Below are 21,322 nucleotides of genomic sequence, written 5' to 3' on the forward strand. Positions count from 1 at the left end.
TCTGCCAAAGAAGCTGCCAGCCAGTTGGTAGGAACTTGCTACCGGTAGACTATGCTTGTTTCAACCAAGTACTAAGTGTTGCCTAATACTAGCTTTTGCAATTAGCTGCTGGCCTCATCTAACAGTGTGAGGTCTAATCTCTCCTGGGCAAGTAGTCCTGTAGACAATGAGGTGGAGGGATCCTAGCGGGGTCCCAAAGTCCTCCTGCAATTGCTGGTGGGTCGATTTCGCATATTTGCTACCCTCACCCAACAGAGATCTCAAATCTTTCCCGTTTTTAATGTGCCTCCCCCCCCCCCGAGCACAGTGCTGTGCATATCATACCGTACCCGCCCCGGCACAAATGATCACCCCAAGCCAACTACCGGTGGGTTAATGGTAACTCTGAATTGTGGTTAAAGTAGTTGGTAAATGTTCTCGTATCTCGTGCTTATACTTTTTTTTTACCCTTGTCATCATGTCTTACCCACACCTCTCCCTACAGTATCTTTCAGCATGACACGAGGTAAGTTATATTCTGTCCCTGGTTTCGTTCACCAAAATTTTCACTTTTTCTCTTCCAACTCCCCTTGCTTGCAATACTTAATTGAGAAAAAAAGGCACTAGTTTGTTCTCCTCAAAAGCAGTTTCATCTGACAGGTTTTTTTTTCTCTTCAAAAATTTCCTGTTGCTATTATGATAACTAGCTAGACATCGGGTTTTGGTTGTTTTTGGAACCCGGTTTGAGTCCATTTGCAATACTCGAGTATGCCGGTATGACGCCAACATCCCAGCAAAACACAACCCCACCGCAAAACTCCATCGCAATCAAGAGCCATCCCCTCTTCCCTGCCCCCACATAAAACCCCTTCCACCTTCATCTCCCCCCACCCGAACAAGGTCAGAAAACCAAAATGCCCCCCCGAACGGACCTCCCAACCTTCCATGCCCACCTCCTGTCCAGCCGGCGCATAATGGCTCTCTGCGGCGCCGGCCTCTCAGCTGCCAGCGGGCTCCCAACCTTTCGCGGGGCGGGGGGCACGTGGCGGAACTACGAAGCGACCATGCTCGCGACGCCCGAGGCATTCGAAGCGGACCCGGGGCTCGTCTGGCAGTTCTACAGTATGAGACGGCATATGGCGCTCGCGGCCAAGCCCAACGCTGCGCACTTTGCGCTCGCGGAGCTAGCGAGGAGGAAGGGTGGTGATGGAGGGTTCCGGACTTTGACGCAGAATGTCGACGGTGAGTTACATTTATCGTAACGCGGGTGGGGGTTAACGGTGAGATAACACAGGTTTATCCGCACGTGCGAATCATCCGCCGGAAACTATCGATTATCTCCATGGACATCTTTTCGGCGTCAAGTGCTTTAGTGAAAGCTGCGATTACAGAGTGCAGGATTTCCGCGATCCTATTATTCCAGAGCTCGCGGTGCCGCTAGCGAAGCAGAGTCTTGCGCTACGCGCTCCCGGTCCGGAACTGAACGCGAACCCAGAGGGGAAAGAGGGAAGGTTAGCCTACGACGAGAGTGCACCTCTAGAACCAGTACCAAGAGAGAGAATCCCCAAGTGTCCTAAATGTTCGCTTCCCCTCCTCTTCCCCCTCTTTTCCACACCATTGGTAGTGCCTAATTAAAAATTATCCATCATGCAGGCAATAACCTCCTCCGCCCTGGCGTCGTCTGGTTTGGAGAAGTGCTTGATGAGGACATGCTCGTTAGCATCGACCGGTGGATTGACAGTGGAGTTGATTCGTGCATTGTTATTGGGACAAGTGGGAATGTTAATCCCGCCGCTGAGTTAGTTTATCCCGTCCATATCCCACCCCCCCCCCAATCAAGGGCACTAATTGCGACTAGCTACGCCTATAAAGTCCGCGAATGCGGTGGCAAAGTGGCCATAGTAGACTTAGATGTCAGTGCAGGAGGCTGGCGGGGCGGTAAAAAGGCGTTTGACTGGGTATTCGAGGGTGATGCTTCGAAGGTTAGTTCCAGTCAAAGCAAAACGAGCGAGCATATGTGGCGATCATGTTGCTGATTACCCACCCTACCCGAGTACGGTATCCGCAGATCGTGCCAGAGTTACTGAGACCGTTGATTGGAGATATCACCATTCCGAACGACGACCCTGTAAAAGCAGAAGCTTGAGTCATCATTATCCGTAGTCCTAACCCAACCCTCGAATCACCCATTTCCGCCCGCCCCATTATGAATCCCCACATCCCCGCTCCCCTCTCGGCACGCATGAAGGGTGATCTTCCGACCGGGAAAAAAGTGTGGTTGCTTTCGGCCAGTGGGGGGAGGGATCACTTCATTGGCCATTTCCATTCATTCACCCATCCGCCTGGTGCAAGCACAGTACCGGTGCTGTACGAGTAGTCTACGAGTCTACGAGTGCCGGCGCACTTGTAGGATAACGGAGTTAAGCGGGGATTGCTTTCCACTTTCGAAATGAATAATGTAGTCGTACAAGTAATGCGAGTGAGTGATTCATGTACGTTCCTTGAATACTAGTACCCTACCATACCGGTACTCGAGTACTGTACTCGAGTGCGAGTATGATACAGGTACAATATACTTGTATACTGTAATTTACTCGAGCAGTGATTGTTTGTTTGTTTACGATGGTTTGAATGCTTGCGCGTCAGTCGGTCGGTATTCGCTCCGACTACGGGCCATGCCCTAACATCCTAGTCTGGTAGCCCTAACCCTATTACACTTTTCCCTCCTTTTTCCTCCTTTCTCCTTCTTTCTCCTTCTTTCCCCCATTGCCTCTTTGAGGGTAAATTAGGCCATGGCGAAATTATGGATAGGACCTTGGAGAGTGGCGGTAAGTAGCAGGTGGTCAAGGAGTGCTCACACGAGTAAATTATCTATGATACAGTATTGTTATCGGAGCCAAACCCGACAAGTAAAAACATGAACCACGGTCACTACGTATCTAGTCTAATACCGTATCCTAACCGCGATCGTGACCTCTCGGGGCTCCAAGTGAACAATGATGGACCTGGTTTTTATTCCTCCCGGTCTCTTAATAAGAGGGGATAGGGGGGTAGGGCTTCCATCCCGTCTTCATATCAGATCGTGCTCGAGTATCATACAAATATCATACGGGATGATGGGGTAAGGAATACAAGTACGAGCCTCAACGGCAAACCATGACGCTGTGCACCCACACACAACCAGGCGTTAACCTAATCACCCAACCTAACTTGTTGCGGCCTGGCCGACCCTTTCTTTGAAAGACTTGTCGACCCCATCGCTTTGTAATATGCCGGTAATGCTGGAGTGCGGCGAGTGTGTGGGTGTGGGTAACTTAAGGGAGCTACCATATCCTATCATGACGTTTTCACTCAATTCAGGTGGATGGTGCAGTGAATGGATCAGTAAGTCCCCAAGTGTCGTTTCTGGGTAGACTACCGCAATGGTGCACTATTATACCGGCATGATCAGTGAACCGTTGGAGGAAGGAAGGGGGCGTCCGGGTTCGGAGAAATTGTGCTCCGTCTGTCGGATGCGGGTGGAGCGGGGGAGGGCAACCGAAGTGCGCACGGTATTATATGTAGTGGGTTGGATATCTTTCCACACCTGAGTTGGTTCTCTCTCAAGCAACTCAAACTGAGGGGGGAGGGCAAGAAAGAGAAGAAAGAAAGAAAGATAACGTAGTCTCTCTTGATTTACTAATTAGCCATGGCGGACAGACCCGTTGCTAGACCCTCCCGCACTGAGGAAGGAATCCCCGGACCGGGTGGGTGGCCGTCCACGCCTGGTCCCTCGTCGATCGGGGGAGATTCATCCACTACCGCTGCTGCTCCAACTCCCAACACCGGTACCTCCTCGACACCGGGAACAGCTCAAGAATCATTACCATCTCAACTCCTCTCCTCCACCCGCCATGAGTCCTCCGACAAGACCCTCGCCAATGATAACATCCTCGAAACTCCTCCCCACCGGGCGAACGACTTTTCGTCCTCCTCCCCCTCAGACAATAAGCTAAAGAAAACCCCCACAACCACAAGCATCAGTTCCAACCCCCTGGTGACCACAGAAACCATCCGCCCAGTGCTCACCAATCGTCAAAACACCAACCTAGCACGCACAACCTCGCAGCTCAACGAGGATGAAATAATGCGTATCCTGTCGCGCCGGAAGACCAATTTCTCGTCCGTGGTCGAGGACCACGACCCCGAGACTAATGCCGAGATCGAAGCCCTTCTATCCTCCATCTTCGGCAGTTCCAGGCAGCAGGAGAAGGCACGGCATTTGGGGATTGTGTTTAAGGATGTTGTCGTTAAAGGACAGGGTCTTGGAGCTGCCCTCCAGCCCACGAATGGGGATTTCTTTCTCGGGCCCTTGAGGGCGATCAGAGGCCTCTCCTCCGGGAGGAAGGAGGGAGGTGGTGGGCATGCGATCAGGACCCTTATTCATGGGTTCTCGGGGTGTGTTAGGCCTGGCGAGATGTGTTTGGTTTTGGGGAGACCCGGGAGTGGTGAGTGATAAGTTGTGATGTGCTTTATTGTAAAGTAGGGTAGGGGGGCTAATTGGTGCGATAGGTTGCTCGACGTTTTTGAAAGTTATTGGGAACCAGAGGGATGGGTTTGTAGAGGTTAATGGGGACGTCACGTACGGTGGGACGGACAGCGAGACTATGAAGAAGAAGTACCGTGGGGAGGTTTTGTACAATCCTGAAGATGGTGAACCCTCCCCCCCCACTTCACGTACTCTAAACGCTGCTAACTCATACTGCCTAGACCTTCACTACGCAACCCTAACTGTCAAAGACACCCTGAAATTCGCCCTTGAAACCCGTACCCCAGGCAAAGAGTCCCGCCGCGAGGGTGAGTCTCGAAAAGACTACGTGAAAGAGTTCCTCCGAGTAGTCAGCAAGCTATTTTGGATCGAGCATACATTGGATACCAAAGTCGGCGGCGAAATCGTCCGTGGTGTCTCCGGCGGTGAAAAGAAACGTGTCTCAATCGCCGAAGCAATGATCACGAAGGCCTCCGTCCAATGCTGGGATAATTCTACAAAGGGCCTAGACGCGAGCACCGCAATCGAGTACGTCGAGTCCCTCCGCACGCTTAGCAACATGGCAAACATATCCACATTCGTAGCGCTATACCAGGCCGGCGAGAGCCTTTACCAGCTTTTTGACAAAGTGTTGTTGATCGACGAAGGGCGATGCGCGTATTTCGGCCCTACGGAGAATGCGAGGGCGTACTTCGAAGGGTTGGGCTTCGTGTGCCCGCCCCGCTGGACCACGGCGGACTTCTTGACCAGTGTTACGGACAGACACGAGCGACAAGTAAAGCAAGGCTGGGAAGACCAGGTCCCCCGCAACGCGGAAGAGTTAGAGCAGGCCTACCAACAATCCGAGATCGCCACCGCCACGCAAAATGACATTGCCGGGTTCGAAAGCACCGTCGTGGCACAGCAGGAAGAGCGCCGACGCCTGGCCACCGAAAAGGCCAGAACGAAGAACTACGCCATCCCGTTCCACAAGCAAGTATATGCGTGCACGAAGCGCCAGTTCTTGGTCATGATTGGCGACCCCGTGAGCCTCGGCGGTAAGTGGGGGGGTGTTTTGTTCCAGAGCTTGATCGTCGGCAGCTTGTTCTATAACCTCCCGCAGGATTCGAACGGGGTGTTTCCTCGTGGTGGTATTTTGTTTTTTACTTTGTTATTTAATGCTTTACTTGCGCTTGCGGAACTTACGGCTGCCTTTTATTCTATACCTATTCTGTTGAAGCATAAGAGTTTGTAAGTGTTTTCCGGTAGTCCCACGCAGTGGGAACTAGAGTGGGCGACGCTGACGTTTGAGTGTAGCTCGTTTTACCGTCCGTCGGCCTACGCTATTGCATTGTTCGTCGTGGACCTACCATTGTGCTTTGTTCAGGTTTTTATCTGGAACATAGTTGTGTATTTCATGTCTGGTATGTCTCTTCCAACCCTCACATAAATATCACCGCATTATTAAGGTATATAGGTCTTCAACGCACGGCATCCCAATTCTTCATCAGTCTCCTAGTTGTATTCGTCATAACGGCAAGCATGTACTCCTTCTTCCGCATGATCGGCGCCTTCTCTGCGAGCCTCGACGTAGCCACCCGCATTACAGGTGTCGCCATTCAAGCGCTGATAGTCTACACCGGCTATCTGATCCCTCCCTCATCAATGCACCCTTGGTTTTCTTGGCTCCGTTGGATTAACCCGATCCAGTACGGTTTCGAAGCCCTCATGGCGAACGAATTCTATAATCTCAACATACAGTGCGTCCCGCCAATGCTAGTTCCTGTGGGTCCCAACGTGGACCCGCGATATCAGTCATGTGCACTGCAAGGAAGCCAGCCCGGGACCACGATCGTTCGTGGGGAGGATTATATCCAGACGCAATTTTCTTACTCGCGGTCGCATCTTTGGCGGAATTTCGGATTCATTATCGCATTTTGGGTGTTCTTTGTTGTCATGACGGCGGTAGGACTTGAGCTTAAGAAGCCGAATAGCGGGGGGGCTTCTGTGACCGTGTTTAAAAGGGGACAAGCGCCGGCGGCGGTTAGGAGGGCGATGGAGAAGAAGGATGTTGAGTCTGGTGGAAAGGACCCGATCGTTACCGGTGATGAGCATAATCCCAAAGAATCCACGTCCGGCGTTGCCAGGAACGAATCAGTGTTTACATGGCAGGGTGTGACTTATACTATTCCAGTTAAGGGTGGGCGTAAAACCCTGTTGGATGACGTGAGTGGATATGTCAGACCTGGTAAACTAACGGCGCTGATGGGTGAATCCGGCGCTGGGAAGACAACACTCTTGAATACTCTTGCTCAGCGGATCCATTTTGGAAAAGTTGTGGGCGACTTTTTGGTTGACGGGAAGCCGCTTCCAACGTCTTTCCAGCGTGCCACTGGATTCGCGGAACAGCAAGACGTGCATGAGCCTACAGCCACTGTTAGGGAGGCTCTCAGATTTTCCGCTTTGTTGAGACAGCCGAAGGAAGTTCCTCTCGAAGAGAAGTATGAATATGTCGAGACTATCATCAAGCTATTGGAGATGGAAGACATTGCAGGCGCTACCGTTGGCAGCCAAGGGAATGGGTTGAATCAAGAGCAGAGGAAGCGCTTGACCATCGGTGTTGAATTGGCGAGTAAGCCAGAGTTGCTAATATTCCTTGACGAGGTAAGCACCTCACATCTCCTCACTCGGCAACTTGTGCTAATTCGATTCCGAATAGCCCACATCTGGACTGGATTCTAATGCAGCTTTCAACGTCATCCGCTTCCTCCGCAAACTCGCCGGCTCCGGTCAAGCTATTCTTTGCACCATCCATCAACCCAGCGCCGTCCTCTTCGAACACTTTGACGACCTCATCCTCCTAAAGAGCGGCGGCCGGGTAGTCTACCACGGGCCACTCGGCAACGATTCGCATACGATGATAAAATACTTTGAATCAAACGGCGCCCCACGCTGTCCCAAGGACAAGAACCCAGCGGAGTACATGCTTGAGGCGATCGGCGCCGGAGACCCCAACCGCAAGGAAAAAGACTGGGCCGAAGTCTGGTCAAACTCGGCAAACCACACCGCGCGTATCGAAGAGATCAACCAACTGATAGCCTCCCGCCTCTCCCAGGCTTCGGAGAACCAAATAGCTGACAACCGCGAATTCGCTATGCCCTGGCACACCCAAGTCCTCGCGGTGGTGCAGCGGACATTTGTAAACTACTGGCGCACGCCCCAATACACGATCGGCAAATTCTCCCTACACATCATCACGGGCCTGTTCAACAGCTTTACCTTCTACAAATTGGGAAACACGAGCATCGACATGCAGTCCCGCCTCTTCAGCGTCTTTATGACGCTGACCATCTCCCCACCGCTGATCCAACAACTCCAGCCAAAGTTCCTCCACTTCCGCAACCTCTTCCAGGCGCGCGAGCACGCGAGCAAGATATACCACTGGAGCGCCTTTGTCATCGGCACCATCCTGGTTGAAATCCCCTACAGCATCGTGGCGGGGACCTTATACTTTGTAGCGTGGTACTACCCCATCGGCTTCCCCAGGGACTCGTTCACGGTCGGGTACACCTATTTTCTAATGCTGCTATTCGAGCTCTACTACGTCTCATTTGGCCAAGCCATTGCGGCGTTCTCGCCGAACGAGCTACTAGCGTCGCTATTCGTACCCGTGTTCTTCCTATTTGTCGTGGCATACTGCGGCGTCGTCGTTCCCTTCGCTGCCATTCCAAATTTTTGGCACTTCGTGTATTGGGTCACTCCCTTCAAGTACTTGGTTTCTGGATTTTTGGGCGTGCTAGTGCACGACATCCCCGTGCGCTGCTCAAAGAATGAATTCGCGAGATTCAACCTGCCCCCCGGTTTCGCTGACTGTGCTGAGTACACGGCTGGCTTCGTGCAGCGCTTGGGTGGCTATGTTGAGGAGGAAAATGGCGTGTGTAAGTTTTGCCAGTATAGGGATGGGGATGAATTCGTGAGTTTTCCTTTCCTACTTTTGGGGTGGGGGGGGAAGGCTAATGATGGATGGGTGATGGTTTAGGCGACGAGTTTCAATATCAAATATGACCACCACTGGCGCGACCTTGGCATCTTTTGGGCGTACATTGTGTTTAACTTGTTTGTGGTGTTTTTTAGTACCTGGTGCTTTCTTGGGGGGTGGAGGAAGATTGTTAGAGTGTTTAGGGGGCGGAAACAGGTTGGGGCATAAGACAGACGGGTTTTGGTCCTTAATTATTGTTCCTATTATATCTGAGTGAAGTTAATTATGTTTTTTTCCCTTTCTTAATTCTACTTTGATCGATTAATTCTACGATAATTTAATCGATTGCTTGCTCGAGGGGTAATTCTTGATTTCCGCCCGCCAGTCGGACATACAATTGTATCGTACTCTAGCGTACAAAGGGGTGACCCCCCTGCCAATCAAGCTCGCACAACACTGAATCCCACCTGCACCACCCCCTATGATACGTATATCACAATTCCAGACATACGGGCCCATGCTAAAGCCCCACGTTACCCCCTCCCCTCCCCCGGGCTGAAAAAAATGGCCGAGTGACAGCCGATGCATTCCTCCATCCCACTAATCTCGAGCTGCAACAGCAAAGATCACCCAGCCCACCGAAACCCCAAAACTACCACTAGACCCCATCCCCACCTTCTAGAACGTTCTGGACAAGTGCCGGGCTGGGGAAGATGGCTAGGCCCTACAGATTAATTGGATAGATAATTATGATAATATTATCATATCTGGTTTATATAAACGTGTCTGGACCTGGCAGCTTAATGAGGGCGAGGGTGAAGACAGTACTTTGTTTCGTAGGGGTGTTTAGGCGGCAGTGCCATGTTGGGTCATGGGGGGGGGGGGAAGGGAGAATGTTGACAAAGTGTGCAAGGTTCTTCTTTTGAGCATACTACCGTATCATACGAGCTTACATCTCACCGTGGGGGCCGCAGTATTGTATTAAATCTGGAGGGTAAATAAGGGTCGGGGCAAGTTCCTCGGGGGGGGGGGTTGCCCGGAAGGGATAAGGTAAAGTTAGATTGCGGGAACAGAATTTGATTTTTTTTTCTACTCTTAGGTTCCAACACTACCTTCGCTAGTATGATACCATAGAATATGCACAAACCAGATAGACCGGTATTATAATTAAAATTCTAAACCCTGAAAAGGAAAGGAAAAAAAAGCTGCAACTTCCTAAACAGAGGTCCGCTGATAGGAAGACCCTGGAAACAGACACCCGTGGAACGAGAAAGTTGATCTACAAGCGCATACCGAGAGACAAAGTAACAGCGGATATCATGCCCCCCGACTTCTTCCTTGCGAGAGTCAACTGGGGGGGGGGCGTGGTAGCCAATCACGAGTGAGAATTCATGATGGTAGGCGACGCATCACGAATACTGAACGGCACAGTACCACGCAATCCCACCTCCCTCACATCGCCATCGGGAAAGGGGAAGACAACACTAGTAGCCGATGTGATCGATAAAGGATAACCCAACCTGGCCTGTCATGCTTATGTACCGGTAGGAAAATTCCTAACTGATATGATATCATACCCAGAAACTCTTCCACGTCCGCCCGCCCTGCCGCGGTGGTAATACGATGGTGGTGCCCACCGGTCGACCCCTGAACGGTTCATGCCCGACAAAAAATTTTTTGCTGTCTACCATAAAAAATATTGCCCACGATAATAATATCATACTATAATATTATTATTATTATGATACCCCAGTATATAAGTTAGGGCGCACTAACGCTCTGGTGTTCCAAAAACCAAGGGGGGAGAAATGTGTGATAATATCACTCACCCTCTCACCCTCTCACACACACACACTCTCTCTTCGTCTTGACAAGATGGCAGTTTCGCCTGGGACACAAGACCACTCTTTTTTTACGAGCGTTTTTAACATGAACGATAACCCCACCTATGATATCACGGGTCTTGCTCAATCAATCACCATTTCCACCCATCGAACAAAGTATGCTGAACGATGAATAAAGGACAAAGTATTATAAATAAGCGAAACCGGTAGTCGATGGACTGACTGTACAGTACCGCAATCTCCGATTCACAGCGAATAAGCACTAATATTCCACCCACCAAAACGATCAAACAAACCCAGAGGGAAGAACAAGCTGCGCGAGAGCAAGAGACATCACATACTGTAGTACAAACAAAAAAGTAGATCAGAGTGCGGGGGGCCCCTTAAATATATGATATATATATATCGCGAGTCGACGCCTAGACCGTCCGTCCGAACGACCACCAGAGAGAGAGAGAGAGAACAATAGCAAATGTAGAACTCGACCCTTTCCGTTTTTTTCCCCTCGGCCATCACTGCACTGACACACCCTACCATACAAACGGCAAGGAGCGGGCGGAATCACCACTACATAGAGTGGACCAGCATCGTCAACACACCACATCTCACGGCACCGGTTTAACACTGCTCTCACACACCGGTGCTTATCAAACGTACCGCACAACGAATAGAATAGAATAGAGAAGAAGAAAATCCACCGCTCCCACGACTATACAGGGAACAACCTGCACGCCGGGGCGCCCCCCCCCCCCGCGGGTCCGGAAGTACTGTACGCGCATTTTGCTTGGGCCGGAGGTAGCCACGTGTGGGGGAGAAAACGGCTTTGAGTATATATCCCTGTCGCTGGCCTCTAGAAGAGTCTTTTGTTGAGGACTTGGGTTAGAGCTCTGGGTGCCGTGTAAGTGCCATATTGAACCTCGTTGATACTGCGGGTGCCGGGCTTCAGAGATACGATACGGAGGGACAAAACAGGAAATCATCTGGTAAACTTCAGCTCTCAAGCTATGTGTTGGCCAGCACAGCAACTTATACCATCTTCTAGGTAACTTGGATGCCACGGTAGCGATGGGTTATGTAATACAGTTCTATCTATCTACTGTATGGCTGGATATGTAATCCGTTTCTAGAGTTTTTTTTTTGACAAGTGGCGAGCAAGCACGAGTGACAGTTGCGGCAGCGTCATTCGGTCACAAATGGTAAATACCAGCGACGGCCTTTAGACTACCGAACTGCGCTATGGCCAGAGGATCTACGATACTTGAAGGGCGGGTTTGAGGTTAGGGATTGGTATTCTCGTGGTGAATCGTGCAAGTGGTATTAATTCGGTAAAGAAATGTATTAACGATTCCCAGTATCGGGCACACCCACAGGAAAACCCCACCAAGCATATACGTTCACAATAACCTAAAAGCGACTGTAAATTATCCATTTATCCCGCTTCATTGAAAGCGAGTGATATCACATGATCGGATAATACTGAATTTAACAGTTAGAGATCACCATCACAGCACCCATCCATCTGCCCCCCGTTAGCAACTCCCCCCCCCCTATCGTACCCGCAAACTTCAGTTAGCCACCAAGAGACCCTCTACCCACCAACAACCCACCCACCCTGCCACATCCTGCCCACTTCCTGCGTGAACAATGCCCTAACCTCATCCAACCTTACCCTCTCCCCCGGGTGCTCGCGAACGCACATCTCAACCATATTGCGCCAGGTATCGGGAATATTCATCTGTTCAGACCATCTAATCTCAGCACATCCTGTGATGTCCAGGATCTCGGCGGGGACCTGCTCAAGCATCATCCAGAGCATGACGCCGAGCGAATGGGTTTCTACAACTTCCAAAGCATTGGGGATAGATTTCCATTCTTGAAATATGTTTGGGAGCTCGTTGTCTTGGCCGTCTTTTGCCCGGTTAGTTGGGGTTGGGGAGGTGGAGGTAATGGAGAAGCGTTCGGCGGAGGGTGGGTGTCGGCGATGATGGCAGTTGAGTGAGGAGGGGGGTTCACCGCTGTCGGTGTTGACGATAGAGTTGAGGAATCTTTTCTCGTCGAGCTCTTCGCGTTCCTGGGCCAGTTGCTCCTGCTTGACTCTAGCGGAATGATTTCGGCGCCACTTCAGGGTGGTTTGGACGACGCCGTTTCGACGACTATAGCGTTCCCTAACTTCCCATTCACCTCTTACCCGACTTTCTGGTGGGAAGCGCCAGGGGGATAGCATTTTTGGTTCGGTGCCTTTTCCGAAACCACGGAGGCGTAGTAGAAGGTACTGGTCCACATAGAATCTCTCGAGGCCAAAACCCACACCGCTGTCACCGAGTGACATACCCGCAACGCGGTGGAGGTCTACGACAGCGGTGGTCATTTGCAAAGCCCATTTGGCCTTCTGTAGCAAGGATATCTTTCTTCTTCTCTTACGCCCTAGAATTGAGGAAAGGGATATGGAATCGCTAAAAATATACTCACTCAGCTTGCCATACTTGTAGCACTCTGTTATGAATCCGATGACTCTCCTCGCAGTCCCTGGTTTCCCCAACGCAACGTAACCAATTGGGGCCTGGGCAATGTAAGGATGAAGAGGGAGACTGTTTAAAACTCTCATCTCGGAGTAAATATGGTCTATCTGCTCTGAGACGTCAAGATCCTCACCCGCAGGTAGGTTATCAAGGTCAAGTGCTTTGATAAACACAGTGTGACCTTCAAGCATACCGACCCAAGCTATATCGCCCAATTTCTTCTCCCAAATAATTTCCGACCGGTCGTTGAAAGACGGCCCAGACCTCTGCCCAGTAAATTTTATCCCTAACTGAGCGGGCGTCTTTAAACTGGAAAGGAGTAGCTGATAAGCCCAGGTCGGAACAAGATCACATTGGGGCTCTCCGTCATTGGTCATCTGTATTTCGAGAAGATGCCATGGGCTCCCAAATAATGAGCTCCCTAATATTTGATTGGGAATGCGCGCTAGTAATTTCGTTAAAGCTATCCCTGCCTCTGCGGGGAGCAGATCATCCTGGTTCTGTATCTGGATTGGCGAAGTTACGGGTGAGCCATCAGGAGTATGATACACGGTGCTGCTGGTCTCCGGCCCGATGAGGACTGTATTTTGAACGATGTCTGTACCAACCAGGCCAAGCCCGAAGGACACATAGGGTTGTTGGCTTGAGGCAGCTTTGAAGTTAATGACCTCCAGCGCGTATATAACTGGCGGTGAGGGGCAGTTATCTTCAAACGGCGGGACCTTACTACCACGGGACGAGAATGAATCCCTGGCAGATGGGGTGGGCTGCGATTGAGGGGGGAAGGGTAGTATGTCGCAATCTCCAATGAGGGAACTGCTTGACCGCGGAAACGCTCCATGAGCAGGAGAGGAGGAGGAACGGGGAAAGCCGGCGGACATGGTGATGAGCGGGGAACTGATTAGCCAAGGCCGGACTGCTGCAGATATGTAAGTCTTGTCAGAATGTGATGGGATGGAAGAAAAGAAATTGAAAAAGGAAAAAGAAAGAACAGGCATTCAATTTAGAAAACCTTGGGGAGGGGGGGAAACATGCGATGATTAGTTGTGTTTGTTGTATGGAAGGATGGTGGTTAGTGGTTGAAAGGACTGGAGCCAATTTACGAGCTACTCGAGTACAGTATGTTGTGCATCAAGCGAAATGACGTCGGGATTGCAGAGCCGCATTTGTGAGGGAATGGGGAAAAAGAAAGGAGAGGAGAGGAGAGGGATCAGGGGATGCAATTTCCCAAAAGGGGCTCGGCATCTGGACCGCAGATTACGACCCCGCAGTGAAGCGAGCGTTTCCTGGGGTATATTTAGTCCTGTCTAGTGAAGTTATCATCCCAGCCTCCTCACCCTCGCTCGATGCAAATTGGCACGTTGTACGGCACACGCGCCTTCAAGCCATCCTCACTCAATGAGAAAAAGAGCCGGTTCCCCTCCCATCCCACAGCAAACTGGAGTACGGCTTACCGTGCCGTGGCCACCATTACAAGTCCATGACCCCACGAGGCTAACGTATCATGTTTGCAGTGCTATGTCTCTGTCGCCACCGTATATTAATAGTGGGAAGCCAGAGGGCAGATAATCTTCATTCTCATGCTTCCCATGGGAGCACTTTATCCTCTCTTCTCAGCCTTCCTTTCATTTTTTCTACCCTATCTGATCTCGATCCTCAGAAATCCCAAAGCCACGGTATCCTTGCAAGCGTAAATTGCGAGTGGAGAGCCCTATCTATGCGTCCCACCTTCGCTTGGAGAGAGGAGAAAGAGCTCCCAGACTTTTCTGAAAGCGATAGACTACCGGTACCTCACGGGTGTCGTCGAGCTATACTGTACGAGTACTCGTACTTGTGATTGTGCCTAGTAGAGGAAACAAGGTGTAAAAATAACAAGCTGTTTGTCCCTGGTTCCAGGGACCTTGGTGCCTACCGCGCACATAAATAAACCGCACCAGCGGTACTGTGGCCTACTTTGGGTATTCATAGAGTGGGACATCCAGTGGAAGTTAGCCAAGAGAGATAAAACTTACTATACTAAATTCCCTTTCCCACACGACTATCCTTTTTGAATAGCCTTTAGCTCTGAAACTGATAGTACGCAACCTTTCTTGGCACGCCTCACTTTAAAATAAACTCTTAGCCCGAGGTTCAATTACCGGTATTCAAGTTCTTACGGTCACACATGGTCCTGAGATTTTACGGGATGCGGTACACACCGATACTGTAGCGGGGATATTGGTAAGCTAGGTAAGGTTAGGGTTGAAGGGTTTTGCTTATATAAGCGCTGATCCGGCCAAGGTTTGTCTTTGTTTGCTTTTCTCCGTTGCCTCCTCGCATCAGATCCACCAGATCCTTGACTTCTGTATCAAGTATTTGTTTTTTATGTTACCACACTGGGTTATAGACTCCGAATGCTGTAGAATTAATATTCTAGTTACATAGTATTAACAACCCTTTAACTGGGATAAACCATGATAATAATACAGAGTAAAAGAAATCAATACATTAATTATAATTGAATTAGGGAACCTCAGAAAAGACAATGTTGTTTGTGATACTAATATTCTCATGATCTCCTATTAGCACTTTCACATTATGGGAATCTAATGCCCTTGATAATGCTACATATAGCTGGCTGTGAGTAAAGACATTGTCTTTTAAACAAATTCTGATAACTTTTAAAGACTGCTCCTGGCTTTCATTGATTGTTATGGTAAATGCCAATCAAATCGGAAACTGCCTCCTCTCAAGTTGAAATCCAAGATCGCTATCTGGATTACTTGTAATTTCAATATGGGGAAGATATGCTATTTCACCTTTGCATGTCCCTGTCAAGATAATTCCACCAATAATATTTCTTCCAAAGTGTGTAATCTGAAGTCTGGTACCATTACACAGGCTGTTGAGTGGACTGAGGTTTCGTAAAAGTATGACAGTTGTACCACAGATAAGAGACAGTCGATTGTAAGGCATTCCGGAAAGTGTAAGTGAGTTTAATACTTACTCGAATATAGCTCAGCAGCTCCCTCAGTAAGAGGATCGGCACTGAAGTAGGTTGTGTATTCTCCTGAAAGTAGATCTAAAATCATATTATTGATATTGGTAACATCAATATTTCGTGGCGATAAAATAGCTTGTTCTGCTAGATATTGGGAAGTAGGCACCCCAGGTCTCATATTTCTATAGACACTTTGGATAAGTTCCTCCATCTTGTTATTTTGCAATTGTAATGTCCTTGGAAATTGAATTTTATCAATAATATATTCTTCAAATCTCTTTTCCCCAATTGCAAGAATGAATTCTGTATATTCAGTTGCTTCTTTTTGTTGTTCAGGTGACATATGGCGACCCAATAGACGATAGTTGTAACCGGTACGGGTACTTGGTTATTGGTTTTGTTTTATGTTTTGTTTTAAGTATCGTTTGATACTTGGTTTTGTTTTATGTTTTGTTTTAAGTATCGTTTGATACTTGGTTTTGTTTTATGTTTTGTTTTAAGTATCGCTTTGATAATTGGTTTGTTTTAAGTATTGTTTGATACTTGGTTTTGTTTTATGTTTTGTTTTAAGTATCGCTTTGATACTTGGTTTGTTTTAAGTATTATTTGATACTTGGTTTGTTTTATGTTTTGTTTCAAGTGTCGCTTTGACACTTAAAGAGTTTTACCAAAGTGAATCGATTGATACCTTTGATTAGTTTTGTTCATGTTAAGACATAAACAGATTTGTGTATTTAAAGACCGCCTATTTCTACGATAGAAAGGGCAGACTTCGACAGACAGTTTTTCAATATACTTGGTTGAACGGTTACTTCTTTGTTTCTCAGTACACCCTCGAAGCCTCCTTTAGTTCTCAGCTCTCGCCTCCTCTCCGGAAGAGCAGGCCACCTGCCAACTATCGTATTCCTTACTGATAACGTGATTAGCACCTTGCAAACACGTTACATTTTTTTAACCTCAGCAAGTGGTTAAGAACCTGTCCCCGGATTTAGGCCTGATCAACCTATCGATATCCACCTCAGAACGCTAGCGGAGAGAAGCGGCAGAATAACAGCACATTCGGCTTTATCTCAAACCCAAGATAGAGTCTTTGATGACCAGGAGTGGGAAGTAAATCCCACGGCAAGACCTTACAAGAAAGAAACAACCCCGGCACTCAGCTAAGGAGCCGGGCGATCCTGCAAACACGGAAGATACACAACCTGCAGGAGAATTCCCTTCTACTCCAGCAAAGAAGCCTTCCTTTGAACCTCCAAACGAGCCCGAATCCAGTAGCGAATCAGATATGGCCAGTACAGGAGGAGGGCCTTCTGGAGGAGGGAAATCTCGGGCAAGGCCTGAAGAAGAGGAGGTACCCGCAGCATTTGAACCCCCTAAGTTTAAACTTCACCTCCCAGCGAAGTTCACAGGAGAAGGAAAAGACCTCAAACTTGAAGCCTTTGAATGATGGGCAACAGAACTCTCACACTTCCTACTTCTAAAAGGAAAAGATGTGGAAGGCCCTACAACCGGACTTATCATTGGATCATTCTGTGAAGAAAAGGCAACCGACGCATACTACCAATGCTATAAGGATTTTGGCGGAAATGTAAGATTAAGAGGATCTACAGTTCTCGATTACGTGAAAGGACGATTCCAATCCTCTATAACCAACGACCTCCTATACAACAAATTCAACCAGCTCCAGCAAGTTAACGGAACAGATGTCAAGCGAATTACCGATATGGCTACGGACCTGATAATGTATAAGGACCGAATGGAGAGAGGAAGTATCTCCAAATACATCCTGAAGCGACGATTCTACGACACCATGCACCCTACCCTCCGGCGAGAAGTAGAACTACACGTGGAAGACGGCGATGATATTGCAGTAATAATTGCAAGAGCAGAATGAAAGGACGCCATTCTCCATGAGACCAAGGCCTACAAAACACAGACATCTTCTAGTAGGAACAGCCAGCCACGACACAAAGCCTCCAGCAACTCTGAAGACGATACCCCATGGGTTTTCAAGAAGAAAACAAAATCCTCCAAAGAATTGAGACGGCAAAAAGGAGAATGTTTTGAATGTGGAAAAACAGGACACATGGCAAAGAACTGTCCTACGAAGAAAGGAAAAGGAAAGGCAATTAAGCAAGAGGCGTCGGCCAACAATGTTGAGAGCAATAACACCCAATCCAGTGAATATGAAGAGATCCATATCGGATATATCGATGTGGAATGCAACAGTGTTCGACCTCCGGCTACATTCAAAACACACACCGCTCTAGAAGGTACTATCCTGATCAATAGCAAAAGGGCTTGAGTCCTATTCGACACTGGCGCAATTGGTAGAGATATGCTCAGTAATGCCTTAGTCTCTGTCCATGGACTCCTCACTCGAGACCTTAACCAACCCATACCAGTCAATATGGCAGTAAAAGGATCATGATCCACAAGCCATAAAACCTGTAGTGCGACCATTCGACTTGGTTCTGCAGTCCTACCCCCTCAGGAAATGCTGGTTGGAAACTTAGCCAAATACGATACCCTGATAGGCATGCCATTCCTGAATCGCCACAAAGCTATAATCAGGTGTGGGGAATCAACTATCGATTTCCCAGAGCAGAAGGTTAGAGTCTCATGCAAGCGAACAAGCGAAGAGTACCGAGCCGCAGTCTGTGAAGCGACTGCCCTACGACTATTGGATGAGTACTCTGATGTTTTCCCTGATCAAATACCTGAAGAACTACCGCCTATGAGAGAGGTGAATCACCACATCTGCCTCCGGGACCACTCTAATTACTAAAACCAACCCACCTACTCTATTCCTGACGCATACAAAAGCCCACTTTGTGATTGGATCAACCAACAACAAAGAAGAGGAGTCATCTACCGGGCAGAAGCACCAGGTGCCGCTCCTATGTTTGTTCAACCCAAAGCAGATGGAAAAAGAATCCGCCCCTTGGTGGACCTCAAACTACGGAATGATAACACGGTTATGGACAGCTCGGCTATCCCAAACCAAACCCAGATCCTAACTGCAGTTGGACGGGCTAGATTCCGAAGTAAGATTGACTTAAGCGATGTCTGCTTCCAAACAAGGTTAGATCCAGAAAGCGAACGCTACAACAGGTTCAAAACACCCTTTGGAAGCTTTATTAGCCGAGTTATGTTACAAGGTGACATGAATGCGCCCACCACCTTTATGCGAATAATGGAAAATCTCCTGAGCGAATACCTCCACCATTTTATTTGGGTTTACATTGATGATATTCTCATCTTCTCAAACACCCAAATAGAACATGCCTACCATATAGGATTGGTTTGTACCAAACTAAGGGAAGCTAAATTCTACGCTAGCAGAAACAAATCAATTCTGTTTGCCGATAAACTCGATATCCTAGGAGATGTCATAGATAATGAAGGAATACAAGCAGCCCCTGGAAAAATAGCCTGTTTAACGGAATGGTCAACACCCTGGAATCAAAAGGAACTCATGCGATTCCTTGGACTTGTCAACTATATTTCCCAGTTCCTCCCACACCACGCCACTGTGATTGTACCGCTCACAGACCTTACCGGCAATGCAGAATTTGTCTGGACCCACACTCATGACCAAGCCTTTACCAACATCAAGGAATTGATTAAAAATGCCAACGTTATTCAACCTATCAACTATAGTAAACCAGAACCGATATGGCTGATTACTGATGCATCGGATGTTGGAGTTGGAGCATGGGTTGGGCAAGAGGCCTCCCATAAATCGGCAAGGCCGGCGGCATTACACAGCAGGAAGTTCACTAACTCACAGATGAACTATGGAACAACAGACAAGGAAGCCCTTGCTGTGATTGATGCTCTCGCCGCTTTCAACCACATCCTGATGGGCAATACCTTCACTATTGTTACCGACCACCAACCCCTCACTAATCTTAAAACAGAAAGAATACCTGGAAGAAGAAGAATAAGATGGATAGGCGAGATCAGCAAATACAATGCAAAAATCATCTATACCCCTGGAAGAACGAACGATTTAGCTGATGCTCTCTCCCGCCTATATGAGAATCAAGACATCGCAGACCCCCCTCTCGTTCATGACCACACAAGACAAAGCGAGGACAGTCCTGACGACACCTCCTATGAACAAGAACCATCGATGGCTACCGCCAGCTCTGCCACTCCCTCCAATCCTTTCTCTTACACCATGGACAGTGCTGCCAGAACAGACCGAGGAATGGACATTGATGAAGAATGGAAAGACAATTGCACGCTCCGCAGTACACCTCCTCACGAACTTGAACAAAGCAGACTCCACTGGTCCCACTGTTACCACGACACCTGCCCTTTTCACCAGACTGAGATCAAGTTCGGCAACAGATACCAGCGACCATACTATATGCCTGCTGACGATTCCAAAGATACTAGCTTCGACACTGTAGAAGGAGCAGAAGAGATGATCAATAAAGATGAATCGACCCAACCTTCACATACCCTTAACCCTGTTCCAACACGATACCAAGGTCTTGAAGAACTCGAATAAGCAGCAGCCTACATGGATGCGATATCCTATTTACAACCTCCCACCACGTCAGCCGCCGCCATCCTCACCTCCCATAATCGATTCACCACCACTATATGGTGGACCCTTACGAGTATACAACAATGAAACCATTGTCTTGGTCATACCCCCTACTATTCCCGAGCATCGGCGTCAACTCTACGAAACCTTTGAGGAAGAGGAAGCCCCTATCAAACCAACAAGAGGGTCCCTAATCGAGGATGAACGAGATGTTAGATCAACCACAGAAGAATTAACCTCCTCTTTCCGAAGCCAAATGATAGCGGGATATCGCCATGACCCGATTTACTTCAAAGCCATGGATAGCTCCAGGCATGGAGATCTTGCTCCCTACAACATATCAAATGGAATGGTATATACCAGCACCCGTTATGGTGAACATTGCCTATACATACCAAAGGGCCATATGTTCAATGGAATGACTATTAGAGAATATGTCATATCCGAGATTCACAACAAAGGACACCACAGTGCGGACCGCAAGCTTCAATATGCTTCAGAATATGTTTACTGGCCTGAGATGCGCAAGGATTTCCCCGATTTCGTCAAACAATGTGAACTCTGCCAGGCAAACAAAGAGCGAACACAACTACCTGAAGGAAAAACACAGACCCTCCAACTACCATGTGAAATATTCGAATCATATGCCATCGATTTTGCGGGACCATATAACAAATCCGCTGGATATGACACCATCTTGGTAGCTGTGGACCGATTCTCTGGATACACATGGCTCATACCAATAAAACTGACCGATTCCTCCAAAGACACCTGGAATAACCTCCAACGATACCTGTTTACCCCCCATGGGTACCCCTTATCTATTGTCAGTGATGCTGATCCCCGCTTTACCGCCAGATTCTAGAAGCAAACCTTGACCTCTCTCGGAATAAACCACATTATGGCTGCCCCTGGACATCATGAGACAAATGGCCAAGCAGAAAGAAAGATTC

The 21,322-nt window shown here is 48.6% G+C and overlaps 3 protein-coding genes; all 3 read left to right on the forward strand.

Annotated features, from left to right (window-relative positions):
- The first annotated feature begins 837 nt into the window (after positions 1–837).
- Positions 838–2,474, forward strand: GSTUM_00007018001 (uncharacterized protein). XM_002839119.2 has 5 exons: positions 838–1,221; positions 1,274–1,558; positions 1,633–1,777; positions 1,838–1,961; positions 2,048–2,474. The coding sequence occupies exons 1-5, from the start codon at positions 954–956 to the stop codon at positions 2,123–2,125; spliced, it is 900 nt and encodes a 299-aa protein (XP_002839165.1). The 5' UTR covers positions 838–953; the 3' UTR covers positions 2,126–2,474.
- Positions 2,475–3,578: 1,104 nt separating this feature from the next.
- GSTUM_00007019001 (uncharacterized protein) lies at positions 3,579–6,743 on the forward strand (the record flags this gene model as incomplete). XM_002839120.2 has 7 exons in its annotated part: positions 3,579–4,466; positions 4,531–4,671; positions 4,729–5,737; positions 5,804–5,910; positions 5,964–6,384; positions 6,538–6,686; positions 6,718–6,743. The coding sequence occupies exons 1-7, from the start codon at positions 3,668–3,670 to the stop codon at positions 6,741–6,743; spliced, it is 2,652 nt and encodes an 883-aa protein (XP_002839166.1). The 5' UTR covers positions 3,579–3,667.
- An 8-nt stretch (positions 6,744–6,751) lies between these two features.
- Positions 6,752–8,836, forward strand: GSTUM_00007020001 (uncharacterized protein; the record flags this gene model as incomplete). XM_002839121.2 has 3 exons in its annotated part: positions 6,752–7,150; positions 7,206–8,459; positions 8,526–8,836. The coding sequence occupies 3 exons, from the start codon at positions 6,752–6,754 to the stop codon at positions 8,691–8,693; spliced, it is 1,821 nt and encodes a 606-aa protein (XP_002839167.1). The 3' UTR covers positions 8,694–8,836.
- Positions 8,837–21,322: the final 12,486 nt, after the last annotated feature.

This window comes from Tuber melanosporum (genome assembly GCF_000151645.1).
Source record: "Tuber melanosporum whole genome shotgun sequence assembly, scaffold_31, strain Mel28".
Taxonomy (NCBI): Eukaryota; Fungi; Ascomycota; class Pezizomycetes; order Pezizales; family Tuberaceae; genus Tuber; species Tuber melanosporum.